Genomic DNA, 15,654 nt, shown 5'->3' with positions numbered 1-15,654 from the left:
TGCAAGGCCCAGGGGCCAATGGTGTAGCCCCTGGAGGCCTCTGGGGTGGTCGTCGTCATCATTCTTTTTTTTTTCTCTCCCATTTACTCTCTGCCTCTCTATACAAGCTCATGACAGAGGAAAGTACAAGTGGGGAAGAGCCACATGCTTGAAGGACAAGGTCTTTCCCAATAGATGAAGAGAATGCATTTGGAAATACCTACCTCCTTGAAGATACCCCCACTGAAAAGTTTGAAAGCAAGCTAGTGGGGATGGACGTCATTGACACATGCTGTCAGCAGTGTCGTGGCCCCGCATGGGAAGATATTTGGCGGCTCTCCTTCAACTCATTTTGATCCAAAGTGGACTCAACTTAAAAATTAGTGAAGACCACTGATTTACTACATTCAAGATTGGGAAATTTTCTGTACATACACACCAGGGTCCAACACATCTCACACTTCTCCCCCTGATTTGGGTCCAACATACCTTTCTCCCTCATCCCCCCCCCCCCCTCGAGTTCAGCATCTCTCTCTGTCACCCTTCCCCCCCCCCCTGAAAACTTGCCTCTGATACTCGCTATCGGCAGCATGAACCTTTCAAGACATGCTGCTCTCGCCTACATCAGGGCCTTCTCTCTGCTGGGGTCCTGCCTTTGCAGAAGCAGGAAATTATCTCAGAAGGTGGAACTGGCAGAGGGAAAACCCTGACGTTGGCGAGAGTAATGATTCTTGAAAGGCTTTCGCTGCTAATGAGAATCAGAGGCAAGCTTCCCAGTGAAGGGAGGGGAAAGATGATAGAGAAAGACGCTGAATTTGAGAGCAGTAGGGAGAGAGATGCCGGATGGACCCAGTGGTGGAGAAACTGGCAGGGACAAAACCTAGGTGCCAGGTAAGAGTTTTTAGGTGCCATGGCAACCTGGTGCCTGCAGTTTGTCAAACCCTGCATTAGAAAATCCAAAAGTATGGCATAGGTCCAAATGCTGCTGCTGAGAATGTCTTTGCTTATCATGGGTAAAATGATGCAGAAAATGGCTGCACAGTACCCCCCCCCCCCCCCCAATTTTTTACAAAACCACACAGTAATGCCAACACAGCCCAATCACTTTGAATGGACTGTTGTTGCCATTACCATATCAGCAGCCTCTAGCGCTGCTTTGTAAAAAGGGGAGGGGGGGTAAAATAGTTAAGAAAACCTATATTCGGAAAATTCATTTAATCTAATTTTAGAAAGAGGTTTTGTAGTTCCCAAGTAATTAAAAAAAATGGGGTAGGCAAACACCAGCCTCCATGTTCCTTGTTGGTTGTAATTTGTAAACTAAAGCACACCCAGTTCCAGTCTAAAATATCCCACTCCATCCTGCTGACAAGAAACCTTTCACTGCCCTCTTCTCCCAGCAGAGGTCATGTACAGAAAGTACTCAGGACCTAACATCAGTTTCAAGCACATTCCTTCTATGATACACTTGTGACCCCCATCAGAGAGAATTGCCATTCTATAATCCTTGCAGATGAACTGAGCCACGTGAAACCTTTCAAGATCTAAAGCCGCCTTACCAGATGTGACCAAGGCCTCCACTGCATTATATGTCTGGAAATAATGGCTGTGTATTCTACAAACTAGTTTTTAAGGTCTGAGATTCTACTTGCCTTCTCCTTATGAAGGAGCTAAACTGTAACATAGTCTGATAGTGGAATCTCGCAGTCTGCTGCAGTCCATTGCCAAGGCCTGTGCTTGCATTTCTGAATGGTGGCATGCAGGCAGACAGCACAGGGAGGTCTGCTAGTTTCAGATCGTGGACTAACAATATTTATTCTGGCAGGAGAAAGCAAGAGGATGAGCTGTGGAATATTCTGCATTCTGGGTCTTCACTGTGGGAGAAGGAACAGATGATTCTTGAAGGTTTTGTTGGGATACTTTAGGAATGTCATGTTGGCCACAGACCATCACAGTATTAATCTGTTTTGTTTTGTTTTTCTTCCTCTTTGATGTTAATTAATCCCATATTGCAGAGGCATCTAATGTGTGGCCCGTGGGCCCAAAGCATCCATTTGAAATTTGTAGTAATTTTTTTTTTTTAATCTAATTAACTGGCACATGTGGATTTTGAAGCCTTGCCGAGTTATTTGGTGGATATGAAGTTATACATTTCAGAAAAGATTCACAGATTTTGATGAGTATAAGCCATTCTATAAAAGGCTAATCATGTATGCATCTTACAGATTAGACTGCTGTGTAAGGCCCACCGTACTGCCCACTCTATTAATACAACATCACTGGCTTCCTGTTGAGCATTGCATCACTTACAAAATTGCACTATTAACTTTTAAGGCTTTCAGAGTAGGTATTCCTGACTTTCTCTCCAGTCTAACTATCCTTTACTGACCAGCTAGGGTACTTTGCTCTCTTAACGACACCGGCTAGTCCTTCCTAGTCCAGGGGCATAACCAGACAGCAGATTTTGGATGGGCCTAGGCAAGAAGTGGGTGGGCACCAAGTGTTCTCCCCTCCCCCCTCCACCACCACCCAAAAAATATTTCAGCTGGCGGGAAAACACTTCTTTCCACCTTGGTAGTCTGCAGCAGGCATGCGCTGAAAACTGAGCGTTTGCAGGTGCCAGTATCGTGGAAAGTAGCGTTTTCGTTACCATCAAGAGAAACTCTTCTGGTGTAGCTTGGGATCCCCACCAGCTACCACTAAATGTGTGCTACTGTTGGATGGGTCTGAGCCCTAAGAGGGTGGGCCCCGGCCTACCCAGGCCCACCTGTGGCTACGCCACTGTCCTAGTCCAAAATGTGCATCTTTAGAATCTACCAGACATTGCACTTTTTTTCTTTCTTGCCCCCTTCATTTGGAATAATTTCCCTCTCGCTCTTCAAAATGACGTATCTTTTAAAAGCTTTAAAACCAACTTTAAAACATGGCTTTTTAGGCAAGCCTTTGGGGGGCGGGGACAGGCTGACTGGACTCTCCAGTTAAAGATATGCCCTAGTTCTTTGTACTCTTTTCCTTTCTCTCTCCTTTTCCCCTTTGTGTGATTGTATTGCTTTCCTATCATTGATGGAGTTTATCTTTTTCTGGTGTTATTTTAGTCTGTACACTGCTGTGATCCACTCAGGTGGCTAGAGCATTCTAGCAATTTTAAATAAATAAATTGTGGCCCACTGTTTAAAAACAAAATCTCTGATACCTCTCAAGTAGTCTTATCTAAAATACTTCTGGTGGAATCAGTACTCAGACACGGCTTTTATCTTTAAGCACAATATTCAGTGGCCGTATTCGTTTAGATGGGAATCACTGAATATACAATCCTAAACTTAAAATTGATCGCAGTCTTAACGGATAAAGTTATTTGTGTGGTCCCTCTAATAAGATAAATTTATATGGATAGCAACTGAATATTGCAGGTATCTGCATAAATTCTAGCCACCCTTGGAACACCCATGGACATAAAAGTTGTGCATCCAAAATGTATTCTTTAGCTAGCACTGAATTTAATAACCTCCCCCCCCCCCCCCACTTATTCAATTAGTATTGTGTACTAGCTGCTTAAGTGCTTTTCAATATTGACTATTTATTTAGAATAAATGTATTTATCACTTTTTTTGTGCTCATTTAAAATATGTTTAAAAAAAAAAGCCTCCCTGGAGTCTTCAGCTGTTCGTGCTGTGTTCATACTTAAAGAAGGGGTCAATAGCATCCTGGGCCTCCCAGTGGTCTCTCACAGCTCTGCATGCTGTTGTGATACTCTGGATCTCTTATAGTGTCTCTTACACTGTTCCCTCGAGGACCACACCTCACCCTGGCCTTGTTAGAACTACATTTGTGGATTTTCAAAGGTGAACTTGGAGAAGGTTTTATGAAAGAATATATTTGTATGACAGCCTAATGAAAAGGATCATAAAATAGCTTCAGTTGCTGCTTTTAGTGGTATACACAGCAACTGTGTTCTGTGTAGTACTTAGAGCATGTATGTGCACAACCAATACTGATATATATATATATAGATATAGATATATATATATATAAACGTTTTAAAGATGAACACTCTCTCTTGTCAAAACAAGTGTTTTCATATCTCTAACATAGCCAGATTGTTTGGCCTGCAGAGTCAAGAACATTCTAAAACCATTTCAGCCTCAAATATATATATTTCTCTCTCTCTCTCTCTCTCTCTCTCTCTCTCTTTCTCTCTCTTTTTCCCTCGTTTTCAACAGGCGTGATGTCTACATATGCAATGTGTGTGCGTTATGATGGGGCTGAGGTAGAAGATTCATTCTGTGATGCTCTGACCCGCCCTGAACCAGTCCAGGAATTCTGCATTGGACGGGAATGCCAGCCAAGGTATCTGATGTAGTAACCATGGAGGCTGCAGTCTGGTTGGGCCTCTGAACCACTTCCAGAGGCAGCTACTTTGAGGGTATAAGGCTGCTAGCCTAGGAACAGTTTTATTTTACCAAAAAACAGGGCACCATTCGTGACACAGCCAGAAGGCAATTATTGGGTATGCCATCGAATAAGTTGAGTGGGCATGCATTCCCTCTCCCCCCAAACTGGCAGGGATCCCCAAGTCCTGCCAGCTGAAGACTCAGCAGCTCACCAACCCCCTTCAGAAAACTCCAACAGTCAGAGACAGCCCCCTGAGCTGCCAACACCAGCACCCCACCACAGGCTCACTTCTTGCACATGAATTTAGCATGCACAAAAATGGAACATGTTTGTGGTGCCAGCACTGATGTCATAGCACTGATGCTAACTGCTAAGGTTTTGTAAAGGGGATTGGCGGACTGCCGAGTTTTCAGTGGGTGGGGCTTGGGAATCCGTACCCGCTATGTGAATGGTGTGCTGTTAGTGGATGGGCTCTGACATCATTCCCCCCCCCCCCCCAAGCTCTCCTAAATGCTTCCCCTATCCGATTGTAGGCTCCTTGAAGGAAACACTTTGTATCTTTGTGTGAGCAATGTGATTATATGCAAAGAAATGCCACATGACTCCCTCCTCTCAGTACCCTTCTCCATCACTGTCAACTCCAGGCTCCGCCCTTTCTGCCTCGCCTCACCCTACGCTTGGAATAAACTTCCTGAGCCCATTCGCCAAGCCCCCTCCCTGCTCATCTTCAAATCTTTGCTCAAAGCCCACCTCTTCAATGTTGCCTTCGGCACCTAATCTTTATGCCTCTATTCAGGAAATCTAGACTGCCCCAATTCGATGGCCCTATTTGACTGACTGTACACTTGTCCTTTAGATTGTAAGCTCCTTGAGCAGGGACTGTCTTTCTCTGTTAAACTGTACAGCGCTGCGTAACCCTAGTAGCGCTTTAGAAATGTCAAGTAGTAGTAGTACTTGATATTTGCTTCCATCCTACTCTCCTATGCTTCTTTTGTGTTTCTTCTCTTCCTTCTGACTGTGACTAACCAACTTTGCTCTCTCACTGGTCTAGCAAAAGTTATAGTTAGGAACATTCCCTGCCTGTGGGTAATCCCAGTTTTAAGCCCCACTGTCTTCTGTAACTCCTTGAATGCTGTGTATTTAGAACTTTTTTCAGTGTGTTCAATGTGTACACAGCAACAAGACTTTTGTTAACCCATGAAAGGTACTATATCAAAACCCACTTACAAGGGTTTTGTCATATTTTTTGACCCCAGAGGAGGCAATGTGCCAGTATTAGGGGTCCTTTTACAAAGGCGCACTGAAAAATGGCTTGCGGTAGTGTAGGCACGGGTTTTTTTGGGCGTGCGGCGATCCATTGTTTTAGCCCGCCTGTAAAAAAAGGCCTTTTTAAAAATGTTTGCTGAAAATGGACATGCGGCAGAATGAAAATTGCCGTGCATCCATTTTGGGTCTGAGACCAGCCATTGACCTAGCGGTAAAGACTCACAAGGTAACCGGGTGGTAATGACCTTCGTGTGCCAAATGCCACTTGGTGCGCATCCATTACGCACGTCCAAAAATATAAAAAAATATTTTTCAGACGCGCATATCGGACATACGCCAAAAATGAAATTACCACAAGAGCCACGTGGTAGTCGGGCGGTAACTCCATTTTGCCATGTGTTGGGCACACGTAGACACTTAACGCGGCTTAGTAAAAGGATCCCTTAGTGTCATAATGTCACACTACTAGTCGTAATCATCTGCTTTAATTACAGAAGAAAACAGGCCAGGGTTTCAGCCTCACTGAGCAAGAAGTGCAGTGCTGCTAATATATTCCAAAGACCTTCCAAGAGATTATATAGGCTTCTTAGATAGCATCTTAGAGTTCTGTAACATGAATATGGGGCCCTTTTACTAAGCGGCGCTAAGCACACTGTGGGCTTACCCAATGCATGTATTCTACCAAAAAAGGTGCCGGTACTCAAATGCTAGGCCACTCTTCAGGAGTGGGGTGATCACTGAAGGACCCACCCCACAATAGCCAGGTCCCCTGCAACCAGTCACAAAATCTATGACAAGGCAGAATTGTTGTGTAGAGCCTGAGCTCCTTCATTAGAATTTTGGGTCCGTGAGTCAATTTTAACAGACAATGGAAAAGGTGCCGGTACTCAGTACCCCCAAGTACCCCCTCAAAAAAAGCTCTGGCCTTACCGCACGCCATTCCAGAACTACTACTGCAGGAGCCTGGCAGTAGTTCCCAGTTCCCACCCTTAGTGCGTCATTTCTGATGCTACAATAACCTAGAAATCACTGAGGATAATTTTAGAGCGAGAGACTCACCCAGAGGCAGTTGTGACCCAGTCAGTGGGAGGAAGGTGCTAGTGTAGAGCACGGGCAGCAGGTGCGGGTGGAACTGAGCTGTGCTGGGAATAGACCCTCTGAGTGGCCACAGGGTGACCCCAGGTGGGTGGCTAGGTTTTTTCATGACAGTATGTATGAGCAAATTAACTTGTACTACTTCCATTGTATGCAGATCAGCTCATGCGTATTCATTCTGGATGTCCTGAAAATGTGATTTGGCTGTGTGGGTCCTGAGAACATTTGTGCTAGGGTATACATATTCAGGTCTTCAAGTCTTTTCTCATACATCCTTTGGTGCAAACACCATATCATTTTTCCTAGTGGATGTGTCCACACAAAGAACACCAGCACAATTTGACACTAATTGGTATCCTTGGTGGTAGGCTGAGCAGAGAGCTAAAAGACTGAAGAGACCCTCCCACCCTGTATGGGCTCCTCTATACAGGGTACTAGCTTATTGGAATAAAGATGTGAGGACATTTGTACTGATTCTCCAACTGCTGTATCTTTTCTTTACTCATATATTGAACACACTGTAATAGGTACAAAAAGAGGGTGAATTAGCAAACGTTTGAAAGTTGTTGTTAGTAGAGCCAATCAATGTTCCAACTCTACTTTTGATGGCCATACTACTCTTATTGTCAAGACTAGGGTTGAAAATTTGGTGGTTGACCCTGCTGCTTACAAGTTTGGAGTGGAGGTTAGAGCAGCAGTTTCCAAACATGAGAAGCCAGGGTTCAAATCCTGCTAATGCTGTTTGTTAACTTGAGCAAGTCACTTGAGCCTTGATTGCCTCAGACACACTGAACTGCACTACTGCATCAATGTATGTTATTAGTAAACTAGAACCCTTATAAAATGGGTTCTGTGCTAAATAATGCATGGTAGCACCTTTTAGTAAATCTACCCCTTCCATTATAAACTCTTTGGAAACAAGGAAATGCCTACTGTATCAAAATAAATACATCATTTTGCTAATTCAACACCTTTTTGTCTGTTCTACAGCTGAACAGTGGGCTTTGCTTTCTAGCATAGTCAATGCAAACAGCTTATAAAAAAAGATGTCATATTAAAGTGTCAGTATCTCAGCTACATCATGTATCTCTGAATTTTATTTCTCCTAGGTGGGAGACCAGCAGTTGGAGCGAGTGCTCCAGGACCTGTGGGGAAGGATACCAGTTTCGCATTGTTCGTTGCTGGAAGATGATCTCACCAGGGTTTGACAGCTCTGTGTACAAAGACCTCTGTGAAGCTGCAGATATCACCAAGCCAGAAGAACGCAAAATCTGCAAAAACCCTGCTTGTGGGCCACAGTGGGAAATGTCAGAGTGGTCTGAGGTAGGTAGTGTGCATTAAGAATATTATCTATTTTCCACATATTTACACTTTTCCATGAGGCAGGAAAGACATTCCTTGCCTGCCATGAAGGCATTAACATGACAGATCTTGCATATGCTGTGTCCTGACACCTGAATGACATCCTATATGGAACTGTACAGCCCAAGATTTTAACTGAAAAAAAAGAAAGATGTCCTCAAACATGCACATCAGAGAGAATAGTAAAGCCCTCTGGGATGCAGAAACTATATTTTATAGAAATTGCCTCCATTACAGTGTACTTTGTCTTCCAGCTAGGAATGAATGTCTTCATCAGGTCTTGTGCAGCTCATATTAATTCAGTTTTCCTTTTTGATTAGGTGAGAAAGCTGTGGTACAATATAGGATAGCCTATCAGGATTTTTTAGTGACATAGCCATGGCGTGTGAATGGTTCTAGGAGAATCCTGTTGGACTTGTCCTACAGAATGTTCAGTAACCAGCAGTTCGTACTTCTGTAGTTCTGACATGTGGCATTTACACTATAAAGTTGATGGGGGCAGAAATGTAACCGGTCCCCGCAGGAATCTAACCCATCCCAGACAAAAGTAATCTCCTTCATCCCCAGCCTACCCAGCCCTGCTGCATCGCATCACACCATGCCGCTCAGTCACCTTCACCCCCCCCCCTCCCCTCAAGAAATACAGATTCAATAAGTTGTGAAAATACTGGTAAAGGTAACATTTTCTTCTGTAGTCTGCTAAAGACAAAATTTTAAAAGATGTACATTTTCAAAAAAGCAAACATCGATGAGCAACATATCCCTTTTCCCTTCCCCCTCCATGTACATCTCCCTTACCACTTTTTTCCAGCCTCCCACCCTGCACCAACACGCCATCCACCTTTTTTACAGCCTCCTCCCACCCACCCAAACTCCATTCATCCATCCAATCCACCAACCCACCACCCATATGTTGTCTCCATCTCTCCCTCTAAATTTCTGAAGGCAACCACCCCAATGACAAATGAAAATTCAGTTTTTTGCCCTCTCCACTCGTACCTCTATACACTCTCTTCTTTCCCACCCCACTGCTGCAGCCTCGTGAGACTTCTGTGGAAGACTTGCGAGGACGCTGCTTGAAAGTCTCGGCAGCCATTTTAGTGAAGCAGCAACAGCTAATGAATCAGCAGCAGTGGGGCAGAAAAGAATGGAGATCTTTCCTGCTCCAAAGATGCCACTAGACCATCAGGGTGTATAGAGGTACGTGAAGGCAGGGAGGGTGTCCTGAGGCTCGGGGGGAGAAAACCCTGGTCTGTGCTTCTCTGGGAACCCCACAAGACCTGGGTCCATCCCTACAGGATCCCCATAGACCTGCATCTATCCACGCAGACCTGGAAGGGATCCCCATGGTAACCACGAGATTTCCGCTGATCCCGTTCTCGTGCAGCTGTCTAGTTTACACTTCAAGATGTTGCCAATGAAGAGACTTCCTGCATTTCAATCATGTTCTAAAAGATTTTGATACAGCAGTGCATTTCCCAGTGAAAACTGTTTGTTTTTGCACCCTTATCTGACTACATTTTGAATCATCTTTTTCTCCCTTTAAATTAGATTAAAACATACATTGGGAGTACAATTCAGAATGGTAATCAGTGTGTGTAGGTAAAATATAAAAGCCTTGTAAGGATTACTAGTGGTTAGTTAATAATGATATTATTAAAACTGTAGGAAGTAGGGGTTTAGTGGTCTTTAGTGGCCATGATATACACTGTTATTTAGGAGTACCAGGATTAGATTTATGGCTTAAGTCCTCTCTTTGGGTTAACTGAAGTTTGGGATGCTGGAGAGACAGCCTGTGAGGGGAGGAGTCTCAGTTATCATGCAACAGCAAGATCTAGTGACCTGGGATGGCTCCCAGAGGAGAGCTGCCACTGTGATGACTCATTAGCATTACCATAGTGGGACAGATTGAAGGTCCATCAAGCAGAGCATCCTGTTTCCAACAGTGGCCAATCCAGGTCACAAATACCTGGCAAGATCCCAAATTAGTAAAACAGATTTTATGCTGCTTATCTTAGAAATAAGCAGTGGATTTTCCCAAATCCATCTTAATAATGGCTTATGGACTTTTCTTTTATGAAATGATCCAAACCTTTTTAAACCCTGCTAGACTAACTGCTTTTACCACTTTCTTTGATGTGAGAATGTCAATAGTTAAGATTTTCTGCCTGGCTTTCTCTGTAATCTCCTCCTGTCCTTTGTTCCACACAATACTCAAGTATTTTATAGACTGGGCAGGACCTTGTATCTTGTTGGGATTAATTTCCCATTCATTAGTTTGCATATGAACTAAGTAGAGAGGTGTGGTAGCCGTGTTAGTCCACTTTTAGAAGTAATCAATAGAAATCAAACAAAATAAAACATGGAAAAGAAAATAAGATGATACCTTTTTTATTGGACATAACTTAATACATTTCTTGATTAGCTTTCGAAGGTTGCCCTTCTTCGTCAGATCGGAAATAAGCAAATGTGGAATATGACAGAATATTCTGTCATCTTCCACATTTGCTTATTTCCGATCTGACGAAGGGCAACCTTCGAAAGCTAAGCAAGAAATGTATTAAGTTATGTCCAATAAAAAAGATATACTCTTATTTTCTTTTCCATTTTTTATTTTGTTTGATTTCTATTGATTGCATATGAACTAATAATTTGTCTAACACTTGTATTTGCACAAAAGAATGTCCCTGTATCAGAATATCATGAATGTAATACAACAATTGGACATCAGAGGGCAGCACAAATTCATTTAAATGTTTGGCAACAGCACTGTGACAAAAAGTACTGTGCAAATATCCCTGCGGTAACCTGGTAAAGGTCTTATCATCTACCTTCCCAGGTGAATGTGAATTGGTCCTGTACCAATTTTTTTTATGCATATGGTGAAAAACGCATTTGCCAAATCTATTACAGCATACCAATTGCCATTATGTCTCTGTACATTCTCCACCAGAGTTTCATCAGGCATAATCACTGCCGGGGGGAGGGGGGGTATGAACTTATTCAGCTCACAGAAAATCAACCGTCATTCTCCATGTGCTATCCCCTTTTCAGACATATCAGACGGGATTATTTATAGACAGTTTGTGCATGATGTAATACTCCCGCTTTTACAAGATCATCAATAGTAGCTGTGATTTCTTTGTAATGTAATTTGCCTATGATCATTTCAGACACTTCAATATTACATACCCCCAAAAGCAAAATCTTCCCCTCTAATGATTAACTCCATCCCCTTCAACACATCAATACCAATTATATATTCTGGAATAGGTACAATCAAAACAGGACATTTTTTCATTGGTGTTTTTCCCAATTTTCATCAACATATAAATTTGAACGGCGGGGGTGATCTTACCCCCAAGCCTAGGGTAGTACACTTTTTCCCTCTTAAATTTATCAGGATTCTGATAAATCAAGGTAGCCTCCACCCCCGTATCTACTAATGCTGATACGCTTTGAAAACATTCATGTTTAGTAGATTGAGGCAGGGATATAGGGGTGTTGATCTACCTTGTGTACCACTATCCTTGGAGGGCTTGACCTGGATCTTATTCCCATTTATCCCACTTGTCACCCTTTTGCAAATCCAGATCTAGTGCCAACTGCCCCATCATTTCTTTGAGCTCCTTCCAGGGATACTTAACAAAGCCCCCCATGCTGTCTCTCCATCCTTCTTGCTGTCTAAGTGTGGTAAGTTATCCTTGTTGGCTATTCAGTGCTGACTGGCACCCTTTCCTCCCTTTTGACATTTTTGCTGGTATAATCTCCATAATTGTCCTGTTTCCTTTCTGTCTATCTCCTCCATTTTCATCCCAGCCTTCAATAAGGCATGAAATATCTCTTTCCGGGGCATTTTATTTTTAAGGCCATGGTTATTGCCCCTCCTATGATTATTGTCCTTCTTATAATTGTCATCACCTCTGTGATTGTAACACTCACTGCCCAAATCATCTAAATCTGACAATTGCTTCATCTGCTCCACAACCTGAGAAATGGGAGCATCCATATGGCTCAATAACAACATCATAATCACTTGCTGGTATTTGGGGCAGTTGGTTTTCAAAACTTTATTATGAATAGCAGCATTAAGAGGCAGAGTATCCACCCTATGTGCCTCCCCTATGGTCACTCCAGTTTTCATAGATTCTTCTCTCGTCCTTTGTATACCCTCCCTGAGGGTATACAAGTGGCGTTATTCTCAGACAGGCTTTTGGTGACTCAATAGAGAAGTCTCTAACATTATGTTATTGCCCTGTAGGTTCCTAGAACCATTCAATTCCCTAATATATTTACGGACCATAGGGTCTTTGGAGATATCTGTAAATTTAACGGCATCATGTTTATCAGTATTGATGCTTTGCACCCACTATCTGCTACCCACAGCATCCAGGTGATATCTGTCTCATTGGGGTGCTGCCCATATCGGGCTAGCAACTCGGAAATTTCCTGTGTGGTGTAATCCTCTGTGACTTGTGCCATAGTAGCACCAGCTGGGTCTTTGATCATACCAAAGACCGGATGCCCATGTTCATCTAGCATGGGTTGCCGGACTTGCGGAACTTGGCGCCAAGGCATCCACTGCATACATTTAGTAGTTGGCACCGCTTGTACTACAGGTGGATTTTCTATTTCTTCTCCTTTATCCTCTTTCCATCCAGTCAGCCCTAATAGCACGTAAAATAGCAAACACAAGATCAAACATTCAGAAATCACAAACAAACATCCATCACAGATTTCTTACAAAAATGTGAAACCAACAACACTCATGTCATGGCAGACAGAATCTGGTCCTCCTTCGATCTCAAACTAAACATAGTAAACTCAATACTGACAAAATATGCACGTGCGTATTGCCTACTAGACAACTGCTCCAACTATTTGATGAAAAACCCACCGGAATGGTTCATTGAATGCCTCACCGAACACATCACATACAAGTTCTCAATAGGACAATTCCCAACAGACAAAGGAGACATCGTACTACTACTACTTATCATTTCTATAGTGCTACAAGCACCCCATCCCCAAAAATACAACCAGCAAGATCAGCGACATCACAAACTACAGACTAGTGGCTTCAATTCCACTACTGACCAAAACAATGGAGGGTCTTGCAGCACAGCAACTAATGGAATACTTGACACAATTTTCAATCCTTCATAACTCCTAATCAGGTTTTAGACCACAACATAGCACCCGAGACACCGAGATAGTCATAACCACTCTGATAATGAAGTTCAGAAGCTTAATAAGCCAAGGTACAAATATATTACTACTATAATTCGATATGTCAAGTGTGTTCGAATTAATAGACCACATAACACTAATGGCCCTTCTTGACAACATGGGAATCAGTGGAGCAGTGGCAACATGGTTCAATGGTTTCTTAAAGTCCAGAGCCTACATTGTAAAGATGTCTAACCAAAACACCAGCCTCTTAGATCTCTGAATGTGGAGTACCACAGGGTTCCCCACTATCACCAATTCTGTTCAATGTAATGATGGCACCTCTTGGCAAAAAACTGGAACTAATGGGTTTCAACCCTTTCATATATGCAGATGATGTTACTGCCTGCATATCTTTCAAAACAGTATCACTGAAATATTGGGCAGAGTAAAAAAAAAAGGACTGGACCTCATGGAAGAATGGGCAACCACTTTCAAACGCAAACTAAACAGAGACAAAATCAAATTCCTGGTTTTATCCAGCCCACACAACCCCACATTTCACCAAAATTTCACAATCAACCATCAAACATTTAAAATCGAAACAAAACTAAAAATATGGGGAATTATTCTCGACAAACACATATCACTGGACAGTCGGATATCAGCAGTAACGTCAAAATGCTTCAGAACACTATGGAAATTGAGAAGGGTAAGAGATTATTTTTCCAGACAAGCATTCCAGATAATGGTACAATCGACAATACTATCACACCTAGACTACTACAATACAGCATGCATAGGGTGCAAGGAAAGCACACTAAAACCACTGCAAACGTCCAAAAACACAGCAGCAAGACAGATACTCAAGAAGTCAAAATTCGAAAAAAATACCCCACTGCTCACAACACTACACTGGCAGCCAATCAAGGCACACCTACTTTTTAAAGCTTGCACACTCATTTTCAAGATACTGTTTGGTATGGCACCCAAATATATGCTAGATTTGATTAGAACTATCCCCAAGAAATACAAACCCGGAAACTAGGGGATACCTACTTCTTCATCTACCCAACTGAAGAAACATCTACACGGCAGGATTTAGTTACCTGGCTTCCAGATGGTGGAACTCAGTACCAAAAGCCACACGAAACATCACTATCTTCAATTCAGAAACGAACTGAAAACCTACCTCTTTAAAAAAAATTCTACAGCTAACTGCATAAGCTACAGATGTCTCTTCCATGTTCTAACTGTAATTTCACCAAAATGTAAATAGTAAGCCACTTTGAACCAGTGGGATGCAAGAACGCATAAATAAATAATTCATCCTCACTATTCTCTGAAGTGGAATCCCAGATGCCCCCATCCCATGTTTCCGGATCCCAATCTACATCTGCCTTTGCACAAATGCATACACCTTTTTCTTATTCACCTTTCCCCGGCACTTACAATATTTGTATTGCACCACTTGTACAGCAGCTTGTTCAGCCACCTGTTGATAGGTATCATGCCTTGTCAAGCAAAAATTTGTGTTGACACTGTAGCAAAGTAATTTGTGACAAGGAGGCTGCTAAAGCTTTTTCTTTTTCTACCAGATCTTTAACAAGCTTTTCCTTTTTCTGGACTTGTTCCCGATAAGCAGAGAGCAAACACCACCCCCTACGAGCTATAGCCTCAGGTTCTTTCTTTTTTGGTAGGGGGACACCTTGAATACACTGTAACGATTCATGGGGATCTCCCCCTCCAGACCAGTCTTCTGCTAAGCTCCCATTCTCTGCCCATTCCCTGGCTAGGGAAGCAAAAAGGCTGTTCTTCCATCCTGGAATAAAATATTGATTCTGTTTCTTTACCCCAACATTTTTGTTCCCTGGGACAGAACCTGCTGCCCCTTTGTCTTTCTTGCTTTTAAAAATAGTGGGATCCTCTGCTCACAGTGCCAAGAATGTACTAGGTCCGATTGAATTCAAAATGTATAAGAGCAAGAAAACTCACAGACTTCAGACTCACACATGACAGACAGACACACACACACACACACACATGCACACAGCAACTATAAAAGTAATACAGACATTTATTTATTAGGATTATTTACCACCTTTTTGAAGGAATTTACTCAAGGCGGTGTACAGTAAGAATAAATCAAACATGAACAATAGACAATTACAGCAGTAAAAATATTCAAATAATACGAAGTGTGGCATAGTATACTGCTTTCAGATTACTTATACATATCACCAAGCCCGGCTTCATTCTAGGCCAACTTCAGCTAGGGAATCCTTTTCAGTGATTTCCTAGAAGATTTTGCTTGGGAACAAACCTCACGCTCATCAGCGGATGACTCCACTGAATAGAAGTCTCAGGTATTTTTATAGTTTATATCTGAGCAGC

At 42.6% G+C, this 15,654-nt stretch overlaps 1 protein-coding gene across 1 annotated transcript in view; it reads left to right on the top strand.

The window, feature by feature from the left end:
• ADAMTSL2 (ADAMTS like 2) overlaps positions 1 to 15,654 on the top strand; it is a 73,715-nt gene that overhangs the window by 42,054 nt on the left and 16,007 nt on the right. The window contains exons 13-14 of the mRNA XM_030207700.1: positions 4,197 to 4,323; positions 7,839 to 8,052. Of these exons, the coding sequence (XP_030063560.1) occupies positions 4,197 to 4,323; positions 7,839 to 8,052 (341 nt within the window). The remainder of the gene's footprint in view (positions 1 to 4,196; positions 4,324 to 7,838; positions 8,053 to 15,654) is intronic.

This window comes from Microcaecilia unicolor, chromosome 6 (genome assembly GCF_901765095.1).
Source record: "Microcaecilia unicolor chromosome 6, aMicUni1.1, whole genome shotgun sequence".
Lineage (NCBI taxonomy): Eukaryota > Metazoa > Chordata > Amphibia > Gymnophiona > Siphonopidae > Microcaecilia > Microcaecilia unicolor.
The sequence above is the reverse complement of the archived record's forward strand: the minus strand, read 5'-3'. Positions and strand labels throughout refer to the sequence as shown.